The 27,904-nt window shown below is 35.0% G+C and overlaps 1 protein-coding gene across 1 annotated transcript; it reads left to right on the forward strand.

Annotated features, from left to right (window-relative positions):
- On the forward strand, positions 12,860 to 16,112 carry LOC109835511. The gene is made up of 4 exons (XM_020403484.1): positions 12,860 to 13,391; positions 13,463 to 14,737; positions 14,851 to 15,294; positions 15,442 to 16,112. The coding sequence occupies exons 1-4, from the start codon at positions 12,860 to 12,862 to the stop codon at positions 16,110 to 16,112; spliced, it is 2,922 nt and encodes a 973-aa protein (XP_020259073.1).

The raw sequence follows: 27,904 nt of genomic DNA on the forward strand, positions 1-27,904 counted from the left end.
GTGGGGGGGGGGGGGGGAATGTAAAACCCCATAAAATTTGAATATTATGTAAAAAATAATAATAAATATGTTATATTGTGATAAAAAACATATTTTGATATTTGAGTATGCTAGAGATTGATTTGAGATTAATCCAATGTATATATATAAATATAGGAGTGAAATCATGCACGGCATGCACGAGTTTGAATCTGGAAAAACGACTAGTTAAAAGTTAGTTAAAAGTTTTTACATTTTACACACCAATACATTAAGAATTTGGAATTATTCAAAGACAAAACTTTTAGATCTTTTCAATATCTTTCTAACAAATCTTAGATCATCTCATTCTGAGGTCAGACGAGAATGTTATAGTCAAAATACCGAATATTGTTTTTCTAGTCACACTAGGTTTCCTGATTCAGGTCAAACAGGTTTGTTTCGGTTTTGCCTCTATAAATAGCTATGTTTTTCATAAAAATTCTCTCTTTTTATCAAATCTCTAAACCCTAGCAGCCACCCTCTACCTTCAAAAACTCTAGATCACTTTTTGGTGAATTTTGACAGCTTTGTGAAGCAAATACCGAGAAGAGGGCGAGTTTGTCGGCTTTTGGCGAAGGAGAACTTATTTTCTTGCATCGTTGAGTTTTTACAGTAACATTTGAGGCAAGATCATCTTCCTCCAAACCCTTTCCTTAGTAAAGATTAAATTTTTATTAATTATAATGATGAATCTCATGTTAAAGTTTAACCTAATGCTTTAAAAACATGATTTTTGAGGTTAAATCTTAATCTAATGATAGATATGAAGTTTATTTCTTACTGTGATTTTTGAGGTTAAATCTTAATCTAATGATAGATATGAAGTTTATTTCTTACTGTTTATGTTAGTAACATGATCATGTTAAATCTTAATCTAATGATAGATATGAAGTTTATTTCTTACTGTTTATGTTAGTAACATGATCATGATTATTAGGGTTACTTTTAAATTTGTTTTTAACTTGTTAATCATGTCCTAGTTATATTTAAATCCTATATTTATTATTAATTGAGTTTTCATGCAAAAGAGAGATGTTTAAACCCTAGGAGTGATACCTAAGTTCTGCAAACATGTTTAAATAATTTTTCATCTCTGTTAATTATGTAGAATTTATCATGTTCAGTTAACCTTATGGACAAATTTCATGTTTTATTCACGAAATTGATTAATTAGAATGTTAATCCTAATTAGATTAAATCAAAAGTTTAATTTTTATGGAGATGATCTTTTATTATTTAATGTACAAGTTCTAATATTGTTATATGTATCATGATGATATAAATAAGTGTTTAAATATAGTTACAAATTATGCAAACTCGAAAATCTAAGAACCAGATATTGCTCTGGCCGGTCGACCGGCGCCCTAAGGGTGGTCGACCAGTAAAGTCATGTGTGTCCACGTTGTGCAGTATTTTCTGTTCGGTTGATCGATGCCCTTGGAGCGGAATACCGACCTGGGATAATTTTGACATGTAGTTTTGTTTCTTGTGTTTTTTTAACGCGATCGTAGGGATCGAGCCGCACTATGACATATGTACAGTCATGGGTACACCTAAGTAGTGTCGTACCACACCACAAGTATCCCGAAAGGGGATTATGACAAATTTTGTTTTGACTACACTTAAGATAAAGGTTGATTACACATTTATATACATGTTGAATATCATTGATGAGCACCGCTCAGTACTACGTAGATTAGTATATCGATATACCATTCGTACAAGTCATTGAGTTGGGTTTAAGATGCTTTATCTAACAACCCGTCCCGCACTAGGGTGCGATAAGGCTTGTGAGTCGTATTTCTAGGATGCCTACTTAGTAGTCCGTCCCGTACTCATGTTACGTACAGAGATATGATGAGACTAATGAGTCGTGTACACTATTAGGATACTGACCGGGTAGTCCATCCCGCATGATGATGTGATGAATCAGAATCTTGCAAGGATTTTCATTGAGACGATTGTTGATAGCCTGAATCTTTAGCGGATGCCAGTTATGTATATGACTCATTGCTGAGATATATGACCAATGTACTTTACCTATGAAAGTACAAAAAGTTATTTGCTGATATTTATCTTATCTTCCTAATGATAGCGGAAGATATTATAAATATGATATTATGAATGTCTTTACTTTCTGTATTGCTTTATTTTATTCTTAGGTTGGATCAATGATTAGGCGTCTACAATTTGTGACATATGGTATATACATGAGAGTTTCCTTATTTGGATTATTTCGCTCAACGTACCAGTCTCGTGTTGTGAGTTTCTAATTATTGATTCTATTTAGATTGTTTATCTTTAGTTCGATGTTAATGTTTAGACGTTTATAATTTGCGAGATATGGTATATACATGAGAGTTTTCTTGTTTAGATTATTTCGCTGGACGTACTATGTCTCGTCTTGTAGGTGTCTAAATATTAACTCCATTAGATATGGGGAAAATAATCTAGGTAGACTATGCTTAATAGGTAGAGCCTCCATTTTATCTAACAGCCTTTCCCCTGGGGGCAGATGGAGGTGATCTTTCTGTAGGGCTATGACGTTCTTGTTGTTGTTCTTTTTATTTTAAAATTTCTTTTCTGACAGCTTAAAGTTTTGGAAAGCCGTAGGATAACAGAGTTCTTGCATAGTCGCCGTCACATGAGTTATCAGTAGAGGCTCCACAGTAGATTTATGTTTCCATTCAGTTATTTGAGTTGTATTTCATTTTGTAAAGGCTATGAGACTAAGTTACATTTCCAGTTGATTCATGTTGAGATATTTTATATTATTTTGGAAATCAGGTATTTACAGTTTTATTCATTTAAGACATAGTTTTATTTATGAGATTTATCCTTCTATACCATGTCTATTATATTTGTTTATCTTATTTTGCCTGTTTTGTACCTGCACTTCATTTTGATTCCACTAGAGGATATTACTATGATCGGTGAAATGTGTTATTACACAATGTGGGTGCATGATAGGTTTGACATCTCTGGATTCACCTTGAACTGCAGCCATGTGTGAAAACAGGGACGTCACATATTAAAACTTAAATATTTTTTTAAGTATAAAGGAGTAAATATGAATTTTACATTAAATGTATTAAAACTTGGATCCTTCTTTATGTATAGAGGAGTAGATATAATTTTTAATTTCAAGCGTACAATAATCAAATCAAATACATTAAAACTTAGAGGAAAACAAGTTTAAAATGTACTGCTTCAAAAAAACACGGGGCCGTGCTTTGTGTGGGGTGCACACTAGTTAATTCTAATTCAACTAGCAGTGGAATGCAATTGTAGAAACGGATGATGGCCTACAGTATTGAATTAGAGCAACTTTTTATTTCTCAACAAATTCTATGTTTTGAATTATGGGTTTTCAGTAACTTGAATTAAATTGGTTTAGTAAAATAGATACCAGTCCAGAATTGATCCTTATTTAGCAAATAATGGATTAGGGCATATATAACTAATTTTTAAGGTCAATCTTGACCTTAAAGCTAGCTAGGATTGATCCGCACCTCCTTTGGACCACGCGTAGTCAACTAAAGCTTATTATCGATGTATTTGTATATATAGAGAGAGATCTATGTGCAGTAACTTGGTACCAAGCACATGTTTTTGTGCTTGTTAACGAGGTGGCTCATGCTAGGAAATTTAGTCTCCCCTCCTACTATGATTTGCACAACTTGAAAGCCAACCCACAATCAACAAGATATAAAACAATCACAATCAAGAAGAAAAAATACCAAGATTTATGTGGTTCGGTCGACCAAATTCAACTTACATCTACGGGGCAAAAATATGAGAAATCCACTATGTATCTGGGAGAACTATAAGACGAATAACTCAACTCTCGTCTCTTAATCTCTCAACCTCACATACATAATCAACTCTTATATTCTCTTCACAACTCACTCCTTACAATCTTTTGAATGGATAAAGATTACGAAAGTATCTCCCAATATTGCAATCTTTTGCTTGAATAAAGGCCACGAAGCTAATGTCTCTTGCACAATATTCTTGAATCATCTACGCCCTCTGCTAACCCTAGATTACAAGAATATTGTCTCTCTCTCCTCTTCTTAGTTTCTCCTTCAATAGTAGAAGAATATATATAGGGAAACAAAAACCCTATCCCTGGCTTAAGTTCCTAATTATAATATAATTCAAATTCCTAAATATGATAAGACCCAATCTCCTAATTATGATAGATCTTTTACTAGATCTAATTCTCATGAAGTTATACAAAGAATCTAAGACACATCCCAACAATCTCCATCTTGAATTTGATTCCAAAACTTCCTTGAAGATATATTATTGTAGTCTTAAAACTTCAAATAAAAACACTCGCACTCCTAATCAGAATACTTGCACTCCAACTAGATGCCCCGTGACCCTCAAATAAAAACTTTTCTAAGTGGCCAAATCTATAACAAACATTACATTTATAAATATGTGGTCTACTAGAAATATTTGGCAAATGAGATTTATTTTTTAAATAAAAACAATATTTTGCCAAATGACCAAGACGACCACAAATATCACATCTAAACACATGAGCATGCTTATGATGAACGTGATGAGTATGTGCATGTGTATGTGATGAAGAAGCTACATGAGATGTACAATGAGCATTAACATTTTTATTTTTGTGTGCATCATAGCAAAATCTAGCAAGATGGTCTTTACGACCGCAAATAGAGCATTTGTAAACTTTGCTATATATGTGTGCATAGTGAGTGGATGATGACTTAGACTTGGTACACATATCCATAAGCCTCTTATGATTATTAATGCATGTTTTCAAAGTTGAATCTAAAGATGAAATGCATTTATTCATAAGATTCAAATCTTTATTTTTAGGCACATATGCATTTTTATTAGAAGTAGAACATAAATAGTCATTTATAAAAGAAGCAGTATCATTTTGTATGTTCTCTACTTCTAACATGGCATTATCTCTTTCATGAGTTAAACTAGCAATATTTGAAGTTAAAGAAACATGATCTAATTTTAATTTTTCATTGTTTTCTTTAAGGATCATATTTTCATTAGAAATAGTTTCAAACTTAGATGCTAACAACTCATGATCGGATTTCAAATCCTCATGCTTGCTTTTTAAATCAATAAAATCATTTTGCAATTTGTTAAAGGCATGTAATAATTTTTCACTAGCACAAGCAAGTTCATCACTAGATAAATCATTAGTGGTTTCGAACTCACAAACCTCACTAGGGTTATCGCCTAGTGGCCGTGTGCATGATGCTCCTTTTGAACTTGAAGCGGGATCTTCCAAAGCTTGTCGGATAACCTCCAAGTCCCCTTGATGCGCTTCTATGAATTTCCATAATGTATAAACACTATCAAAAGAATCAAGCTTGTTAGACATAAATGAATCAAATACATTTAATAAAAATTCTAACATAAGCTTGTTCATAATAAACATATTTTTATCATGTTTGCTCCACTTGGATTTCTCCAACGTGGGCACAATATAAGCACAATCAATGATTTCTCATAAATCGATATTTTTAGATTGAACAAATATTTTGAATCTAAAACACCATTGAGCATAGGGAAAAACATTGAATTTAGGAGCAATACTAGAATCATAGCCTAAACAAGATGCATCATTCATATCCATAATTTGTAAAAAATATGCAAGCAAGATACAAATGCAATCAAAATAAAATTAGCACAAAAAGATAACTTGGATCTTTAACTCAAGGCGATTAGACCTTAAATCAAAGAGCACCAAGCTCTGATACCAATTGTTAGACCCTAGAGGTGGGGTGATTAGGGTCTTATGCTAATCTAATCCAATTTAAATGCCAATTAAAACTAATTAACAAGTTATCCTAGCAAGTATGAAATACAACAAGATATATAAGCTAGGATAAGCAATGTAAACAATAAGATATATCCTATATGATAAAATATATATGCAAGGATATATAAACTAATATAAGAGTAAACAAAATGAACTAGATAGTGGATGATATAAATAATGAGCTATGGACAATGGCGAAAAAAAAAATATAAACATAAGATTAAGTACGCCAAAGCAAACTCAAACACATGATATGATCACGGAGTTCGGACCTTCCGTCCTACGTCTCTGCTCTCCGCTCCCGGGGAGAAATCCACTATCACAACCGGGTTTTCTACGCTCACCCGAATAACGTTTACACCTCACAGTGTCGATTTTCAACGCTCACCGAACAACGTTCACTCCTCACACTCGGTTTTCTAGTTCACCGAAAACTTCACAACACACTCGGTTTCTAACTCACCGAAAACCTAACAACACTCACAATAATAAATGATTTGTTCTCTTATACAAGGGGAGAACTCAATTAAGCACAACTCAAAGTTACAATCTCTCACAACCCTAATATACTATGTATGCAAATACAATAAGCTCAAGTGGGTGTGTGTAAACAATGAGTGAAATCAAATCAAATCTAAACTCAATATAAAAGCTAGCTTTAAAGAATGATAATCAAATAACTAAGGAAATGTAAAGCTAGATAAGAGTTTAGAAAACTTCTCAATGGAAAACAAGATGGAGAGATGGGGATTGGAGCCCAAACAAGAAGATGATCTCCTCCACTTGTGAAAACAATCTTCAAACCAAACAAACACTAAAAACACACTTAAACCCTTATTTAAAAACTTGTTTAAAATATTCTTAGATAGGTATAAGAACTGAGGTCAATGGTGGTATTTATAGCCTCCCAAGACCTCAACCAAAAACCCCAAACAAAAGACCTAAAAGCCCCAACCAATGGCTGCAAGAAAATAGTCATTAGGATGAAAAAGATAGCACGGCGGTCGATCATGACGTTCTCGCTGTCGAACGCGAGGCATATGCAAAGCTGAGTAACTTCCAGAGAGTTTGGCGGTCGACCGTGGCGGTCGACCGCGGGTACTGTAGCACTGTATATTAGCTTTGTAAAATTAATTAAAAATAGTAAATCAGCTCTAACAATTATGACATTTTTTGGGAAGGTTCTAGACATGTAGAATGACATGTTAGAGAAAGAAAGAATTTCTGAAAAAGCATTTCTCAGTTGAGAGAAATAAATGTTTGAACACAGATATACAATTTCTGAAAATCTGCTGACATACACAATTTTGTAAAATCAATTGCGTATAGTAAATCAACTCCAAAAATAGTAAAATTTTGAGGAAAGTTTCTAAACATATAGATAAATATGTCAAAGAAAGAATTTCTTTAATATCACTTACCATTTATGAAAAATCATTTGTTTTGTAAAACATGCACGAACATGCATGAACGAAAAACATGATTTTGTAAATTTAATTAAACGTATAAAATCAATTTCAAACTTGATGAAACTTTGGGAAATGTTTGAAAATATGATTTTGAACATGTTACAAAAAAGAATTTTCTAATTTACATTTCCCAATTGTGGAATCTCATTATTTTGCAAAATCACATAAGTATGGACTTGTAAAAGCTTGATCTTGACAAAATGAGTTTAAACAAAGTTTTGAAAACTTTCCAATAGATTTATAAACTTGATAAAAGATATAAAATAATATCGTTAAGTTTATAATCCAAAACGACGATAAACCAAACCAAACGTGTGTGTGTGATATTGAGCTTGAAGTATTAACACACATAATATAAGCCCTAAACTAATTTACCCAAGCTTGATTGGTCTTCAATATGCTTGACTTGGTAATCTCGCGGATGAAGCTTGAACTTGATCTTTAACTTTGAATTGCAAGGCTTCACTCCACTATTCCGCCAACCTCCATTGGATATGATCGTTGAAGCTCTATTCCATCCATCCTCCAACATATTGTTTGCTTAGAATAAATATGAAAACACAAACACTAGACAAACAACATTAGATGTAAATTGTTTGTAAATCATCATCAAAACAAGAAGGCCAACAACTCTCTCTGAAACCCACTCCTTACAATCTTTTGAATGGACAAAGACTGCGAAACCATCTTCCAATATTGTAATCTTTTACATGGATAATGACCATGAAACCCTCGCGTCTTGCATAATATTCTTGAATCAGGGTACGCCCTCTGCTAACCCTAGATTACAAGAATACTTGCTCTTTCTCCTCCCCTTGGTTTTTCCTCCAACAATATATATATAGGAAAACCAAAATCCTATCTCTAGCCTGACTTCCTAATTAGAATAGGATTCAAATTCTTAATCATGATCTCTTAATCATGATAGATTTCTAACCCTATCTAATTCTCATGAAATTATACAAAGAATCGAAGACACTTCCCAGCAGCTCATTCCTATATATTCATTTAAATAAGGGACCATATAAACATAGGTAGAAGAGTGAATAGGAATGAGACATCTCACTACTAAGCATAAAATTTATAGTTGGTACTTTTGTTAATACGAGATGTACTGAAAACCATATGAGAGGAAATCTTTTGCTGATCAATTCAATAACATTCTAGTCCACAAATTGCTCTATACGTATACATGTTCAATTTGTGGGTCTATACTCAATAGTACGTGACCAACTTGATCAAAACACCAACCCCTGCACCTGTATGAATTGATTCCGTAGATATGACACAACAAGCAAGTTGTAGTGAGCCTACATATTGCCACATCTAAATTGACGATTAAGCTTCGTTTCTATTTGAGGTTCCTGTAGCTGTGCATTACGCATTAAATGTTAGGTTGTGCTTTGATATTTTCTTAATTATGAGGTTGTGATGTATGGTTAACATTGGCATGATTAAGAGAAGCACAACTGTAACTAATAAGAGAGCTAAGTATCAATCATCTAATTATGCAAGGAGAAAAATGACAGGATAATCACAAGGAGGACAAGAAGTAGCCATCAAAAAGGATTCTACCTCTGAAAAGACCTAATCAAGAGCAAGTGGACCCTACGAATCGCATATGCGCCATACGTTCAATAAGCAGGCATGCATAACCATAGGATGGATGGAGCCTGTATAAGGACACAGCCATAGTCTAATTGAAGGGGGTCATAATGTAAATTATTAGAATTTTACTTAAACTTTTGTGGATGTCAACCATTGAATTAATTAGTCATGTATTTGATGTAACAAATTTTTTGTTGTTACTCTCAGAATTGAATGAAATGGTACAAGGGGAGAGATGAAAAGGAAGAACAAACACACATATATATATCTATGTATATATAACCCAGTATCAACAACAGTTTATATATTATGTGTACGTAGCTACATCAGATCATTATTTCACCTTTCCATACAACAAATTGCATTGCTTTGTATCCCATTGATTTACCCACTAGATATTTGTTACATAAGACATAAGCCTTAGTATATGCTATAACTCTTCCTCGAAATGAGTGTGTGTAGTATCTTCCACCTCTCTTATAGATAGGAATGAAGATTCCTCTTACTTGGTCAGTCACAAGGTAGAAATCTCTCTTTTGATGATGAGAAATATGTCTTGAGTTTGTGACCTCTCTCTTATGATGAACGTTTTATATGTTTCTATTGCCAAGTTCCAAGTCCAATATGCATGATCTTGTTTGTAACAATTGTTTTGCTGAGTATGATCATAACATGCACCTACAATATGTATATTTATATCCAAACTATAATTGGTCCACGACTAAAATATTGCTTATCTACATTTCAATATTTAATTTTTGGTGATAGTCTTACATTAATTGTAAATAAACCATATGTTAACCTAAACGCAAACTAGAAGTTAACTAATCAATCACTCAATACTTGAGCAAAGATAAGAGGATTTGATGTGATAAGGAACCATTAATCCTAGGGTTTAAAACCCTAAAAATGTAGTTGTATAGTTGTCATTGGCTGGAAATGAAAGCTAAATATTGGTGCATCATAAATTGAAAAGCAAAGCTAGATAGTGACCTTATTAAAGAGCACACAGAAACGGTGGTGGTGGTGGGAGGTGGTACTATATTATTGAGGAAGAGTCTTTCTCATGATCAGCCACTAATACAAGTTTCAGATTTACTTGCCTTAATGCAACAACAACTCTCTTTCCTTTTAAACTTTCATAACACTTAGCATACAAATCAAATTACTTCTTAAGCCTACAATATCTAGAAGAGATTGGAGGTTACCTTGAGATTTTTTTCCCATACCTTGCTTTCATCTGTCCACTTCAGTATTGTCTTTGATGGTGATCAACACCAACTAATTAATTATGTTCATGATTAACACCTAAAGTCAAAGCCCTTTTTCTTTATTTTAAAATATACATACATATAAATGTAATGTTGTGATTGAATTTCTTCGAGCACAAGTTATATGATCGATTTTTTGGTGTGTGGCATACTCGATTAGGTGCCATTTTTCGAGTCTAGCTGGAACAATCAGTGCATTGCAAGATAATTATTAAGAAGTTGAAGCAAATGAATCTAGTAAATTAGTAGCCATCTCAGCATTTTATGATGAAGTTATGCGATGAAGTGGCATAACAAAGCAAATGTTTCGAGTTTACTACTTGATTCGTAGATTGAAAGGGATGCTTTACAATGATTGAGATTAGGACTTCTAATTGTACTAGTGGTTCGAATTGATTGTCTATTAATTAAAATTATGCGTTTAAATTTTCCAAACATGGACCAACCCCTGGCTTTCCTATTTCTACTTCCATGTTTAATAGAATTCAGTCAGTCTACTATATGGAATTTTTGAATGCTTCGCTTCAATTTCGAAATGAATTCTTCATGATCTCATCTGGGAATCATCAATAATGATTATGTAGTCCTAACTACCTATAGTATTGATAAGTATCGAGGGTTTTATGCCTTTTGAAATTCTTTTTTAATTTGAGAAGGATTTATTGTAAAACCCCGATAATTTTTGAATAGTAAAGTTTAGGTGTGATAATTATGATATGTGGATATTTAGTATGATAAATATCAATAAATGGTATATGAGTATAATACCACGTGATTTGAGTATGAACGAGTTCATACATGAGAGATAGAAGTTGTGAAACATGCACATATGGCCAATTCTTGAGAAACTGGGAAATCCCAGTCCGGTCGACCGCCACGGTCGACCGNGTTTTTCTCCTGTTTTGAGTTGGTTTCGGATTTCTAAACCCATATTCGTTTTATATATATATATATAAGAGTTTTTCACGATTTTCTCAGTTTTCCTAAGAACCCTAACAGCCACCAAAACCCCCAAACCCTAGTTTGGTTTTCTTGGAGAAGATTGAAGGCTTTCAAGTGGATTTTTCGGGTGATTCTTGGCTTTTGGAGTGGATTTTTCTTCAACCTTGCTTCTAACACGTTTTCCTACAACCCAAGGCGAGTATCATCTCTACTAATCCCCCTCCTAGTTTTCTAAACGTTTTTAAAGGGATTTAAACATGTTTTATAGAGCCTAAACGAATAGATTATGTATAAAAGACAATCCTTTTGTATTATATGTATAAAGATTAGGTCTTTTCATGCTAAAAAGGTTGAGAACGTTTTTACAGATGTGTTTTAGATCTGATGATGATGATTTTAAAATGTTGTTAAATTAAAGAAGGAAGTTTGATTTGTTGTTTTGAGCTTTTATGCATGTTTTAGGGTTTTGAATATAAATCTAATGCGTAAAAGAAGTTTGATTTGTTGTTTTGAGCTTTTATGCATGTTTTAGGGTTTTGAATATAAATCTAATGCGTAAAATCATGATTTATATATGTTGATTTGTTTCCAGATAATTCTATCTGCTGTACCATGCTTGTATGCAAGTTTCATGAAGTTTTTATCATGTTTGTGTCACGAAAACACGACGAGAACACAACCTGTAAGAATCTGGAGAAAAAGTCGACCGCGTACCCGTCGCGGTCGACTGCCACGGTTGACCGCCAGTTGATTTTGGCTGTGCATGTTTATTTGAGTTTGCTTTCGATTGTCGAACAAATTTCTCGACCCTATGATGATAGACTATGACATTAATGATTGTTAAACACCTGGGATGATGGTGAATTTCAGATGTGGATACGTATACCGAGATTTGTGCATGTATGCTAGATTGTGTTAGATCCACACACACTTGACATGAGATCTATAGATTGACCAACACATATTGAATAATGTTGTCTTATACGTATCCGGAAATAGGGAGATGAAACCTATTTGCCGCAGAACGATTGAGTAAGAGTATTACAAAAGTATCGTTATTACATGCATCCGGAAATAGGGAGATAATAAATCCTATTGCCGCAGAGTGATTGAGTAAGAGCATTACAAAAGTATCGCTATAGCACAAGATGATGCACACATAGAAAATTGATCAGTTGTAAGCTTCACTTCCATGATAGATTTCCCGCGAGTAGGGTATTTCATTTGACCTTTCGATACACCCGTTATGAACGGCAGATATTCTTGTTTTAGAAATTGTTGATATCATCTGATTTTAGAGCAGGTCACTCGGACGTAATTCGAAATGAGATGATTATTCTTTATGTTGGAGATTGGAGTATTTATCATTGATTATTTGATTTTTCATTCATAGAGAGTTATATGAATGATTTGATATATGTATGTACTAACTCTATTTTCTTATATACTCCTACCCCTTCCCCTAGGTAGAGGTAGTGATGATCTCGCTAGCGCTTTGACGCTCGTTGTTTCCCCTCTTTCAGGCAGCGAGTCCGGCGCACGGAGGGTCGCAGGTTGATGGGACATCTTAGTTGTCCATTTAGCTATTTATTATATTTTGTAGTCATTTCAGAACTCCACATGGATAATACAACCTCTTCATAATTAACAAAAAAAAGGAGCAGGTCTCGGTGCATGTTAGCATGCAATTCTTGCAGCTAACTTGCGCCCCTGCTTAGCTTTCCATGGCCAAGAAGAAGAAGAGGAGTGGAAGGAAGTTACTTAATATTGGTTTAAGATCCTCTAGTCCCAATTCGCTGCACTCTGAGGATCAATTTGATACAAGTTTGGATGGGGATGATGATGGATCCAGTTTTATGGGATCGACTGGTCCAAAGGGAGAAAAGATGAAGAAATCTCTGGATGAAATACTGAAATCTTCTGATTTCATGATAAATCCGCAACAATCTCTGCATCCAACTCAGATTAATGGAGTTCAAGCTAGGCATCTCTATGGTTCTCAAATCTCTGGAAATGGTGCTAACAGATCCCCTAGGGTTTCCTGGGCTGAAGAGGTGGAATTTGAAGTAACTTCTTCAGATTTTCCTCTGATCCAAGGTTCTTCTTCAAAGTCTAGACTCAATGCTTCAGTTTCTGAGATTTCAAAAACTTCGGATACTGTTACATTGATTTCTGATGTGAGGAATACTGTAGAAGTCAGATCTGTTGATACTAATGAGGAAAATGTTCTCACTAAGGACCATCAACCTGATTCTGGTTTTAATGAATCTGTGTTTTTGCATCTGGGAGGGAAAATGAAAAAGTTAATGATGTTTTTCTGGAAAAAGAGGATGAATTTGTTAAGGATAAGATCAACGATGTTATACAGGAGAAAATTGGGTCTGGATCCAGCAAAACTTTTGTTAGCCTCGTTTCTGATAACAGGAAATCTGGTAATGGTCTATCTCTAAGCTTCATTCCATCTTCCCTGACCAATACTGCCTCTTTTACTGCTGATGAATGGAAGCAAGGTGAAGAATTATGGAAAAATGCATTAATTGGGCATGTTATAGGGTTGAATGTCAAATTTAAGTCAATGGAATCCTATGTTAATAAGCTTTGGGGTAAAATTTCTATACCTAAGACCTCTCTTATCAAACAAGGGTTGTTCCTATTTGATTTTCAAACTCAAAAGCAAATGAATGATATTCTTGAGGCAGGGCCTTGGTTTTTTGGATCTAGACCCTTAATGTTGAAGCCATGGAGTATTGATACTGATATAGAAAAATTCCAGGACTTCTCCTATCCAATGTGGGTCCAATTTCCAAGATTAAAGCTCAATCTCTGGAGCTCAACTGGAATCAGTAAAATTTCTAGCCTAATTGGGAAACCTATTACTACTGATAAGCTCACGGCTACTAGACAGAGGTTGAGTTATGCTAGAGTTTTAATAGAGGTGAAACTCCCTTTTAAAGAGCCTTTGCCAGATTCTTTGAAGATAGAAGGACCTGATGGAAAAAGTTATATGCAGCAAGTCTTTTATGAATTTAAGCCTAAGTGGTGTTCTACATGCTGTATGGTTGGACATGATACTGAACAGTGCAGGAAAAACAAAACTAAGAAAATGTGGGTTCCTGTTAACAGGCAGACTGATAAAGCTGCTGATGGTAATGTTGTACATGTATCTAACCCTGGGCCTAATAAGGAGTCATTGCATGAGAATGTAATTACTTCTTTTCCTGGTTCTATGGATCATGTTATTAGTTCAGCTAATCAGGAAACAAAATCTGTTGAGAAACATGCACAGAATGGAAAACATGCACATGAAGATTCTGCACAGACAAGTAGGGACTGTGAGGGCAATTTTGGTTTGAGTCAAAGGGATACCATCCCAATCTCTAACCAGTATATGCAAATGAATGATCATGCCTTATTCTCATCCCCAATAGCTTCTGGCTTTCAACTGATCAGTCCAACTGTAAATGCATCAGGGTTTACAAATGTGAACAGAAACAACATAGCAAGGAGAGTAAATATTACTGCACCAGTTACTTCAGGTACTCTTCCATCTCTCTTCTCTCCCCTAGAGCAGCAAATTTCTGATCCATCCTGTGCAGACAGAGGTGGGAAATCTCATTGATGCATCTTGCTATCTGGAACATTAGGGGATTCAATAAATCCTCTAAACATACAATAGTCAAGCATTTTATTCAGGAATATAATCTCTCTTTATTAGCTCTTTTGGAAACTAAGCTCTCTGAAACAAAACTGCAAGGTCTAGCAAATAAAATTACCAAAAGCTGGAAATGGGTCTCTAATGTACAAGAAGCTGGAAATGGAAGAATATGGATTCTCTGGGACAATGATATTTTGAAAATTCAAAATGTTATTTTCTCAGAACAATGTATTACATGCACTGTTGAATCCAGAGATGGAAGGTTTTTCAGTCTATGCACTATTGTATATGCCTCAAACCATTTGGCCAGCAGGAAAAATCTATGGAGGGATTTACTTACCTTAAAGCAAGGTGTTAACAGTCCATGGATTATTGGTGGAGACTTCAATGCTATAGCAAGTTGTGAAGAGAAAATTGGTGGTTTGCCAGTTACAGAATCTGACACAGAGGATTTTCAAAACTTTATTAATGCTGGTCAGCTGTTGCATTTAAGATCTACTGGCTGTTACTATACTTTGTGTAACAAACAGGAAGCTGATAGCAGAATCTAGTCTAGACTGGATAGGTGCTTGGTGAATGAGGACTGGATCCACTCATACACCTCAAGTCAGGTGAAATATCTCATTCCAAATTGCTCTGACCACTCTCCAGCTTTAATTACCATCGAAGATGATATTTCTGAGGGAAAAAGGCCATTCAAGTTCTTCAATATGTGGGTGAAACACCCTGATTTTATCTCAACAGTTCATTCTATATGGGATCAAAGCAGTGAAGGCTACAATATGTTCAGATTTCATACTAAGCTCAAAAAGCTTAAACATGCCCTTAAAGAGCTAAATAAAAATCATTTCATGAATATAAGTGAGCAAGTATGTAGAGCAAAGGAAGAGTTAGCAGATATTCAAAAGCAATTAAATGATGATCTTTTCAACTCAGTTTTGATTGCAAAGGAAAAAGAATGCATCAAGAAATATGACAGATTAATTGACTGTGAATCTTCTTATTTTAAGCAGAAAGCTAACATTAACTGGAGCTTGCAAGGAGATAAGGGATCAAGATTCTTTCATTCTATTATGAAAAAGAAAAGGCACCTTAACAGAATTCTGACTCTATACACTGACAATGGGTCTAGAATCACTAACAGATCTGAAATTATTGCAGAAATCATCAATTATTACAAAAAGATTATGGGTACTTCTGTTCCTACTGCAACCCCTGATCCAGAAGTGATAGCAAATGGTCCTCTTCTCTCTTCTGAACAGAGGCAAATACTCAGTCTTCCAGTTGCTAGAGAGGAAATTAAACAAACAGTACTTCCTTAATCCTCAGTATGCTGCAGATTACAGGCCAATATCATGCTGCAATTGTATCTACAAGATCATCACAACAAAGTCTATAGTGGAGCTCTAAAATAAAGCATAGCTAGAATAGACAGTCGAATACTAAAGTGTGTCACCATCAACCTGCGACTCTCCGGGCTCCTGGCTCGTGACCTGAAAGGGGGAGAGACAACGAGCGTCAAAGCGCTAGCGAGCAACATCACAACCAACCCCAATGGAGAGGGCTCGTTGTATAAGGCCAATATCATGCTGCAATTGTATCTACAAGATCATCACAAAAATCATTGCATCCAGAATTCAAAAGGTTATGGGATTCTTGGTAAGTGAAGCTCAAAGTGCTTTTGTCAAAGGTAGATTAATTTCTAGCAATATTCTTCTAGCTCATGAAATAATCAAGCACTATGGTAGAAAACACATTTCCCCTAGAGCTGTTCTGAATATTGACCTTAGAAAAGCATTTGATACCATTAATTGGGGTTTTATAAGAGCTATGTTGAAAGGATTAGGATTCCCTGACATTATGATCTCCTGGATTTATGAATGCATCTCCACTCCCAAGTTTTCAGTATCCATTAATGGTGTTCTTCATGGCTACTTTCAAGGAGCTAGAGGTTTAAGACAAGGTGACCCCATTTCGTTATTGGGATGGAATACTTGTCTCGCAAGCTAAACACCCTTAAGAATGATAGATTGTTTAAATTTCATCCCAAGTGTTCAAGATTGAAGCTGTCACGTTTAATATTTGCGGATGATCTCCTCTTGTTTAGTAAGGCAGATATGTACTCTATTACAAGATTGAGGGACTGCCTAATGGAGTTTAGTCAGGTCTCTGGTTTGAATCCTAATCCCTCTAAGTGCTCAATTATTATGAGTGGAGTTGAAGATGGCCTAAAAAACCAGATATGCAGCTGTCTTAATTTTTCAGAGGGGATGTTGCCTATTAAATATCTGGGGATGCCACTTATCTCAAAAAGGCTTTCGTGTCTTGATTGCTCTCCTCTCATCAACAAGATATCTGATCAGTTTCAAAACTGGAAAAATACTAGAACTTTGTCCTATGCTGGTAGATTACAAATGATAAAATCTGTCATCTTGGGTATTCAAATTTTCTGGACAAGTAACTTCATACTCCCTGTTAAGGTGCTTGAAAGAATTGATAGCATGTGTTCTAGTTTCCTTTGGGGTCACGAAATCCACTTGGTATCTTGGAGCTCTGTTTGTCAGGACATAAAGCATGGTGGCTTGGGTTTATTTTCAGCTAAGTTCTGGAATTATGCAACAGCAGCTAAGCTTCTTTGGATGATACATCTTAAAAAGGATATTCTATGGATTAAGTGGGTGCACGGCACATATCTGAGACAAACTAGTATCTGGCAGATACAGTCTAAAAATTCTGACTCATGGATGTGGAAACAGCTTCTAAAAGCTAGAAACATGATGAGGGATAAGATGGGAAGTGTTGATAATCTTCTGAATGCAATTAATAGCTGCTGTGTTAACAATAATATCAGCATTTCATCAATCTACAGGGTGCTTTTTCAGCAGCAGCCTGCTTTGTATGAAGGATCAGGGACTGTTTGGGGGGGGGGGGGGGCATTACCCCAAACATTCATTTATTCTGTGGCTAGCATCTCTTTTCAGACTGCTCACACAATATAGCTTGTGTATTACTCACACAAGAGAGGCTATGCAAAATGAGTGTGTTAAGTTCTAACCAGTGCATATTGTGCTCGAGAGATGGCCAAGTAGAAACCTGTCAGCATATCTTCTTTGATTGTCAATATTCTGCATATATTTGGAGGAAAGTAATGGAATGGCTGAAGTTCAACTGGCAATCATGTAGTTGGAACCAGATTTTTGATTGGTACAATAGGAATTTGAGGGGTAAAGGCTTCAAAAAGAAATTGAAAAGAATTGCATTGTCAGTATCTGTCTATCTGCTTTGGCAAGAGAGAAATCTAAGGCTTTTTCAGCATAAAGCCAGAGGGCCTGATCAGCTATTCCATGTGGTAAAGTTGTGTATATACACAAAGATTTTAAATGAGAATATACCACATCATATGAAAGATTACATAGAGAATTTGTAAATGAGTGTTGACTGGATTCATATAACCAGTCTCTAGGCTTCTTGTAATTGGATGTGCGCATTCATTTCTACATTTGGTGATGAATAAAGTTTTCGTTCATTGACAAAAAAAAAAAAAGAACTCCACATGTAGTTGATTACTTTCAGACTCCAGTTTAGTATTTTATTTCATAGAGTTGAGAGCTATTATAAGACTCTGTTTTCTTTTTGACTCATTGTATTTGAGATTTAGTTCAGACTCAGAGATATGTTTATCTTATTCAAGTTGAGCTCATTATTGATATTCTTATGCTTCTTCTGTGTTTATCCAGTGTTGTTCTATTTTTATTTTGCCTGTCTGTACCTTCATCTATTTATTGTTTCCACTAGAGAGATAACGAATGTGATGGTGAAACATGTCGTAGCATGGTGTTTGGTGCTTGGCAGGTTTGACAATCCGGGTTTCACCTGGGACTGTAGCCTTGTGTGAACCCTGGGGCATCACATTTATAGCCTTGAGTCAATTTTATTAAGGGTGTTAAAGTAAGAAAGAGAGAGAGAGTCTTGGGTAAATTTTCCCTAAATTGAAAATTGAGTGTGTACTATATATATACAAGTAGAAGAGGGTGAGGTTTGTCCTCATAACCAATGTGGGACTAAACCCACTACTAACACAATATTATCAACAACCCCCTTAAACTCATGTTGGATCGAACAAAGTGAGTTTGTGTACAAGAAACTGGAATCGATGAACGAGTAAGGAATTTGTGAAGAAATCTGTAAGCTCGTCAGCGGATGAGACATGAAGGAGTAGAATTGTCTTGATCCTTGATAACTTGTTGACGGACAAAATGAGCGTCGATCTCAATTTGTCTAGTCCTCTCATGAAATATTGGATTATTATCAATCTGGATGACAATCTTATTATCACAATAGAGAGGAGTAGGAGTCGTAACAAAAATACTGAAATCACTAAGAAAATGACGAAGATGAATAATTTCTTTAGATGTTGTGGACATTGCATGAGACTCTGCCTCGGTACTGGAAAGAGCAATAACATCTTATTTCTTACTCTGCCAGGAAATAAGGAAATCACCTAGAAATATCCAATAACCTGTGGTAGACTTCCTGGTAGTGGGATCACCAGCCCAATCGGCATCAGAATATGCACAAAGCTCTAACTTGGATGTAGAAGGAAACAGAAGAGAGCGAGTGCTAGTACCCCGGAGATACCCAAGAATCCGTAATAAGGCAGCATAGTATGCAAAACGTGGGGCACTAACAAATTAACTGGCAATACTAACAACATGAGAGATATCTAGTCGAGAGATGCACAGATAGACCAACTGGCCAATAAGATGTCAGAATATTGAGTGTATATTTTACTAGCTAGCATGAGAGAGTCTTGGTTGATATATATATAAGAATATACTAAATAAAATAAGGAAGTGGATACAGATATACACATTTTAAATGGTAAAGTAGTGAATTTTACCAATTTACAACCAGTACATGAATCAATACTAGAACTAGATGATACAGGACCAAGTACTCTAGACTGTATAAGACTCTTCAGCCTTTTATTAGACACATGACCAAGTCGTATATGCCACAAATTGGCAAGAAGCGAGGTAGAGGGTTTTGACGAACAAACAGAAGCAACAAGAGAATGTGGACATATGGACTGTGGAAGGTGAATATATTCCAGAAAATATAGCTTGTGCCTCCTACGACTACCCTAACTATCATCCCCATTTGTGGATCCTACACAAGACAAGTATTAGAAGAAAATGGGATAAGTAGGCTAGCCATACATAAAGAGCTAATAGAAATTAAATTTAAGCACAACTGAGGAGCCACATAGATGAGACCAAGTGTTAGACGACCAGATGGATTATTTTGTTGGGGGTAATAGAGCCATATTGAGTGATAGACAATGGTTGTCCAGCAGCTGTGTAGATAGGGGGAAGAGAAGATGAAGTGAAGATAGAAGATAAAAATGAGGCATTACAAGTCATATGAAAGGAACAGCCCGAGTAAAAAATCCAGAGATCATTCATGTTGGCCTTCTTGTTTTGATAATATTTAACAAACAATTTACGACTAATGTTGTTTATCTAGTGTTTGTGTTCTATATTTATTCTAGGCAAACAATATATTAGAGGTTGGATGGAATTGCGCTTCAACGATCATATCCAATGGAGGTTGGTGAAATTGTGGAGTGAAGCCATACAATTCAAGTTAAAGATCCAAGTTTAAGCTTCATCTACAAGTTTACCAAGTCAAGCTTATTGAAGATCAAGATAGCTTGGGTAATTTAGTTTAGGTTTTATATTATGTGTGTTAGTACGTTAAGCTCAATATCATATACACACACATTTTATTGGTTTCCTTGTATATATATGTAGTCATATATATATACAACACAAGTTTTGGTTTTTATGTTTATAAATATGAAATTACATATTTCATATTTATTATTGTGATTTGGTTTAACTACTTAGATATGAAACAAATATATTTTAATATACATTCTCATATGTTTTATTTTCTATTGTATTTGTAAAAATATTGTATTCTTAGTTTATAGACTTAACAATTATTATATACATCTTTAATTAAGTCTACAAAATCATTTTGTATTGTTTCAAAACATGGTTAAGCTAAAATGTCAAAACTCATATGTTCACATTTTTATGTTTGGACTATTTTACAAAATGATAATATTTTACATTTGGGAAGTCCTTTTTAAAAACCAGTTTTTGTAGCATGTGTATTATCATGTTTACAATCATTTTCCAAAGTTACATAATTTTTGGAATTTATTTGATATTTTTAAACATGGTTTTAAAATCAAAAAAATCAACTTTCAAACCTGTTTTCTCATATGCCAGTTTACGGTTGACCGCCACGGTCGACCGCGCCTTTGTTTTTCCCTCAGGAGGCAGCAGAAACTTTCACGGTCGACCGCCACGGACGACCATCAAGCTGAAAATTCCCACAGTCGACCGCTATGATCAACCGTCGAACTCTCTGGAAGTTTTCTCAGGTTCAAAAGTATCTCGCGGTCGATCGCGAGAATTTCACGGTCGGCCGTCGATAGCCCAACGGCTATATTAGGTACAGAATTGTATTTCTGATTTTCTGGGATTTTTGTTGTTTTGTTTGGGGTTTTGGCTGTTGGTTTCTCTTCCTATAAAAACCCCTCAACCCCTCTTCTACCAATAAGAATTGGAGAAAGTTTTAAACAAGTTTAAGAGGGCTTTACAGTTTGTTTTAAGTTTGGCTTTTGTTTATAAAGGAGGAAGCTTACATTGCAAATTGAGGGATTCATTCTCAATCTTATTCATCCTCTCCTTTGAGTTTATAGAGAAGTTTTCTAACTCTTTTCTCTAGCAATTTTATTATTGATTTTCATATTCTTATTATTGCTAGTTTGCTATTTGAGTTAGATTTTATTTCACTCATTGTCTACACACACCCACTTGAGCTTATTGTATTTTCATACATAGTATATTTAGGTTGGTGAAAGTTGTAACAATTGAGTGTGAGCTTTCATTGTGTTCTCATCCATAGTAGAGAACAAACATTTATTGTATTGAGCCTAATTGTGAGGATCATTTTGTAATACACTTGTACACCGAGAGAAGTGTGTGGCGAGAGTCGGGGATCATCCTAAGAGGAGTGGCGTCGGTTGACGAACTTAGGGAGAGGTTGTATCCGAGCACTTGAGGGAGACACGTCTAGTTCAACACTTGAGAGGGTGTAGAGTGGGCATGCAAGAGTAGTGATTGTAAAGTTTTCGGTTAGCTAGAAAATCGAGTGTGAGGTGTAAACGTTGTTCGGATAAGCATAGAAAACCCGGTTGTGTTAGTGGATTTCTCCTCGGGAGTAGGGAGCGGAGACGTAGGACAGAAGGTTCGAACTCCGTGATCATTTGATTGTGTTTGTTTGTGCTTTAGCGTTCATTTATATTTGTGCTCATTGCTCATATCGCCATTGTCTCATTAGTTAGTTTGTCCACCTCTTTGTTTACATTATTTACCCTTGTGTTGTTTATATATCCTTGCTCATATAAATGTAATATCTCATTGCTAGGATATATTCATTAGTTCATATTGCCTATCCTAGCTCATGTATCTTGTTGTATTTTATACTTACTAGGATAACTTGTTAATTAGTTTTAATTAGTATAAAATCGGATTAGATTAGCATAAGACCCTAATCACCCCCCTCTAGGGTCTAACATTATCTCCCTAATCACCCCCCCCCCCTCTAGGGTCCAACAATTGGTATCAGAGCTTGGTGCTCTTTGATTTAAGGACTAATCGACTTGAGTTAAAGATCCAAGTTATATTATTTGTGCTATTCTAGTTATGATTGCATTTGCCTTGCTTGCATATATTCACATATATATCATAAATATAAATATATTTCGTTTAAGCTATGATCCAAATATTGCTCCAAAATTTAGAAATTTTCCTTATGCTCAATGGTGCTCAAAATTTAAAATATTTGTTGAATCTAGAAATATTGACTTATGGGAAGTTATTGATTGTGCTTATATTGTGCCCACATTGGAGATATCTAAGTGGAGCAATCATGATAAGAAAATGTTTTTAATAAACAAGATTTTGTTAGAATTTTTGCTTAATGCTTTTGACTCATCATTTTCTAACAAATTTGTTCATTTTGATAGTGTTTACAAACTTTGAAAATTTATTGAAGCACATCAAGGGGACTTGGAGGCAATCCGACAAGTTTTGGAGGATTCTTCTTCAAGTTCATGTGGAGCATCATGTACACGGGCTCAAGAGGAAAATTATTGTGTAGTATGCGATTCCGATTCCGATAATTATTTATCTATTGATGAACTCGCTTGTGCATATGAGAAATTATCGCATGCCTACACTAAATTGCAAAATAAATTTATTGATCTGAAAAGCAAGCATGTTAGTTTAAAATCCGATCATGAGAAGCTAGCCTCCAATTTTGATATCATTTCTCAAGAAAATATTGCTCTTAAAGAAATTAATGATATGTTAAAATTAGAAAATGAAATTTGACTTCATCCATTTCTAGCTTAACTCATGCTAATAAAGATGCCATGCTAGAAGTAGAATGCATTAGAAATGAATTTGATTCTTTTAAGAATAATCATACATGCTCTACTTCTATTATCAATAATGTTTTGACCAATAATAATTGAATCTTGTGAAAAACCGCATATCAAGCTTAGATTCATCTTTTAACACATGCATTGATAATCAAAGAAACTTATGGACAAGTGTGCTAAATCTAGTGCTATTACTTATAAATCACCTACACACTATGCACACTTGTATAGCAAAGTTTACAAATGCTCAATTTACGGTCGTAAAGGCCATTTAGCTAAATTTTGCTATGATGCACACAAATATAAAAATATCAATGCTTCTTGTGCATCTCATCAAGTCTCTTCATCACATGTACACACACATGCACCCATTGTTCATCATAAGCATGATAATGTGTATTATTGTGATTTTTGTGGTAGAGTTGGTCACTTAGCTAAGTTTTGTTTTGATTTGCGAAAAGTTTCTAAATCGCAAAATATTTTAAGTAGACCAACATTATTTCAAAATGTTTCTCATTTGCAAAATAATCTTAAAAGACCATCTTTATTTGCAAATATTCCTCGTGCACATCCACATGGTTAACATAACTAAATGCATCCTCTTCATTGCACTTATTGCAATCGAATGGGTCACTTGCATAATTATTGCTATGATCGGACCCGTGCACTAAATGCACCCAAATGGGTTCATAACCCTAGGGCTTTGATCTTGAATGATAGGGGTCATATCCCTAAACCTTTTGGTACCAAGAATACTTGGGTATCAAAACAAATTTGATTTTAAACCAAGAATTTTAGTATTTTTATTTTTCTTTTTCTTGGTTTTGAAAAATGTATTTTAAACTTTTATGAAAACAATTCATTTTATTGGTCAAATTCTTTTGTTTTCATGATTATTGGTTTTGTTTTGATGAGAGGTTTGTATTTATATAACCCTCCGGGTTTATTGGGTGTTTATTCCTAAATCATGTGTACCGGATGCTAAAAATATTTATATGGGTTGATACTAGCTCAAGAGCTAAATATAGTTACCTCTCTTGATTTTTAAAAATCAATGATGATTTGGCTTTATACTTTTAAAGATGATTTTTCCATAGTTCATGATTCTTGTATGTTTTGTAATCTTATTTTTGAACTATGAAAATTTTGGTTTGATTTGTTCTTTTGAATTCATTATATAGCGCAAATAGATGATTCAAATTTCAAATATGCTTTACAATGTATTCTTTATGTGGTTTGATCAAGTTTTACAAAGAAAATTTCCTTTTTTGATCAAACATTGTTTTTGGACTTAAATCTTGATTTATAATTTCATTAATTAATTTGTTTTCATTTGAAAACTTTTTGCATGATTCTCATGTTCTATCTTTTAATTTCATAAATCTATTTTTATACACTATGTTTTTTAGTACATTAAGCTCAATATCATATACACACACATTTTATTGGTTTCCATGTATATATATGTAGTCATATATATATACAACACAAATTTTGGTTTTCATGTTTATAAATATGAAATTACATATTTCATATTTATTATTGTGATTTGGTTTAACTACTTAGATATGAAACAAATATATATTCATATACATACTCATATGCTTCATTTTCTTTTGTATCTGTGAAAATATTGTATTCTTAGTTTATAGACTTAACAATCATTATATACATCTTTTATTAAGTCTACAAAATCATTTTGTATTGTTTCAAAACATGGTTAAGCTAAAATGTCAAAACTCATATGTTCACATTTTCATGGTTTGGACTATTTTACAAAATGATGATATTTTACATTTGGGAAGTCCTTTTTAAAAACCAGTTTTTATAGCATGTGTATTATCATGTCTACAATCATTTCCCAATGTTTCATAATTTTTAAAATTTATTTGATATTTTTAAACAGGGTTTTAAAATCAGAAAATCAACTTTCAAACCTGTTTTCTCATATGTCAGTTTACGGTAGACTGCCACGGTCGACCGCGCCTTTGTTTTTCCCTCAGGAGGCAGCAGAAACTTTCACGGTCGACCGTCACGGTCGACTGTCAAGCTGAAAATTCCCACGGTCGACCACCACGATCGACCGTCGAACTCTCTGGAAGTTTTCTCAGGTTCAAAAGTGCCTCGCGGTCGACCGCGAGAATTTCACGGTCGACCGCGAGAATTTCACGGTCGACCGTCGATAGCCCAACTTCTATATTAGGTACAGAATCGTATTTCTGATTTTTTTGGATTTTTGTTGTTTTGTTTGGGGTTTTGGCTATTAGTTTCTCTTCCTATAAAAACCCCTCAACCCCTCTTCTACCAATAAGAATTGGAGAAAGTTTTAAACAAGTTTAAGAGGGCTTTACAGTTTGTTTTAAGTTTGGCTTTTGTTTACAAAGGAGGAAGCTTACATTGTAAATTGAGGGATTCATTCTCAATCTTATTCATCCTCTCCTTTGAGTTTATAGAGAAGTTTTCTAACTCTTTTCTCCAGCAATTTTATTATTGATTTTCATATTCTTATTATTGCTAGTTTGCTATTTGAGTTAGATTTTTTTTTACTCATTGTCTACACACACCCACTTAAGCTTATTGTATTTTCATACATAGTATATTTGGGTTGGTGAAAGTTATAACAATTGAGTGTGAGCTTTCATTGTGTTCTCATCCATAGTAGAGAACAAACATTTATTGTATTGAGCCTAATTATGAGGATCACTTTGTAATACACTTGTACACCGAGAGAAGTGTGTGGCGAGAGTCGGGGATCATCCTAAGAGGAGTGGCGTCGGTTGATGAACTTAAGGAGAGGTTGTATCCGAGCACTTGAGGGAGACACATCTAGTTCAACACTTGAGAGGGTGTAGAGTGGGAATGCAAGAGTGGTGATTGTAAAGTTTTCGGTTAGCTAGAAAACCGAGTGTGAGGTGTAAACGTTGTTCGGGTAAGCGTAGAAAATCCGGTTGTGTTAGTGGATTTCTCCCCGGGAGTGGGGAGCGGAGACGTAGGACGGAAGGTCCGAACTCCGTGATCATTTGATTTTGTTTGTGTGTGCTTTGGCGTTCATTTATATTTGTGCTCATTGCGCATATCGCCATTGTCTCATTAGTTAGTTTGTCCACCTCTTTGTTTACATTATTTACCCTTGTGTTGTTTATATATCCTTGTTCATATATTTGTAATATCTCATTGCTAGGATATATTCATTAGTTCATATTGCCTATCCTATCTTATGTATCTTATTGTATTTATATTTGCTAGGATAACTTGTTAATTAGTTTTAATTGGCATAAAATTGGATTAGATTGGCATAAGACCCTAATCACCCCTCCTCTAGGGTCCAACAATTCATACCAAAGACCGGAGGGTTTGCTTAAGAACCAGCAAAATACATACCAGAGAGTTGTGCTGCGGATGTATAGATGATATGCTGAAAAGCATCAAGTTGACGGCGAAGACCTTCAATAGATTGAATAGTAGAGTCTGAAATGATATAAGGTATAACATTGGCAAGCAATCCTGGTGTACAAGAGGGTTGAGACTGAGCGGATCGTCGACCACGACCAGTACCTGAGGAACGTAACTCAGGATGAAGCTTGAAGCATGTCTCAATATGGTATCCTTCCTTCTTGCAATATTTGCAAGAGAGTTTAGATCGAGCCTGTGAGGGAGCCTGTTGAAAAGTATGATTCATAACTAGAATAATGACAGGTACAGACAGAGCAGTCTCGAGTGAAGAGGTAGGAGCGTCTGTTGATAAATTCAGTCGTGCTGTCTACTGTCGAGTCTCATAAATAGTTAGACCTCCCATAACTGAGGCCAAAATCAGAAATTAAATCTGATAAAGTAGTTGATCAGCCATAGTTGAATATTCGGAAAGGGACTTAAACAGTTGATGCACCTCATGCCGCTCATACCAGGCTAGCTAGTCTTCATATGTAGAATCACGTCCAGGAAGTATTGAGCATAATTTTGTCCAAAAAGCTTGCATTTGTCCAAAATGAGACTGTGAAGAGGAACTATCTTTGGGTTGTAGAGCAACGCGTTGCAGAAAATATGCCTCGCGTGCACCAGAACACTTAGTGAAACACTCAGTGAGGCGAGTCCACATGCCCCGAGCAGAGGGAAGCGAACCAATTTTGACAGTGAGACCGGAACCAACATAATGAGTGAGATAATCCATCCTGCAAGTGCCAGTCCGAACTCTCCTTAACATAGAGAGCACGAGAAGTCTGAAGAGTGACATCACCACTGCCAGATGTAATAGTACTAGATAAAGCAACATTGCTAATGGATGGTGGAACTAATCCTATACTGGTGAGATGATCAACCAGACCAACGCCACGCAAGGCATTGGTGACAATGATGGACTACCCTGCCCAGTCACTTTGATCATTGAGGGGTAGGGGTGGTTTGAGAATCTTCTCTAAAGGATGTAATAGTACTAGATAAAGCAACATTGCTAATGGATGGTGGAACTAATCCTATACTGGTGAGATGATCAACCAGACCAACGCCACGCAAGGCATTGGTGACAATGATGGACTACCCTGCCCAGTCACTTTGATCATTGAGGGGTAGGGGTGGTTTGAGAATCTTCTCTAAAGG

This window comes from Asparagus officinalis, chromosome 1, assembly GCF_001876935.1.
Source record: "Asparagus officinalis chromosome 1, Aspof.V1, whole genome shotgun sequence".
Classification (NCBI taxonomy): domain Eukaryota; kingdom Viridiplantae; phylum Streptophyta; class Magnoliopsida; order Asparagales; family Asparagaceae; genus Asparagus; species Asparagus officinalis.

Coding starts and splice junctions, on each gene's coding strand:
- LOC109835511 (XM_020403484.1), top strand. CDS start 12,860: ATGGCCAAGAAGAAGAAGAGGAGTGGAAGGAAGTTACTTAATATTGGT. Junction 13,392..13,462: donor GGACCATCAACCTGATTCTG/GTTTTAATGAAT, acceptor TTCTGGAAAAAG/AGGATGAATTTGTTAAGGAT. Junction 14,738..14,850: donor TCCATCCTGTGCAGACAGAG/GTGGGAAATCTC, acceptor TCTCTTTATTAG/CTCTTTTGGAAACTAAGCTC.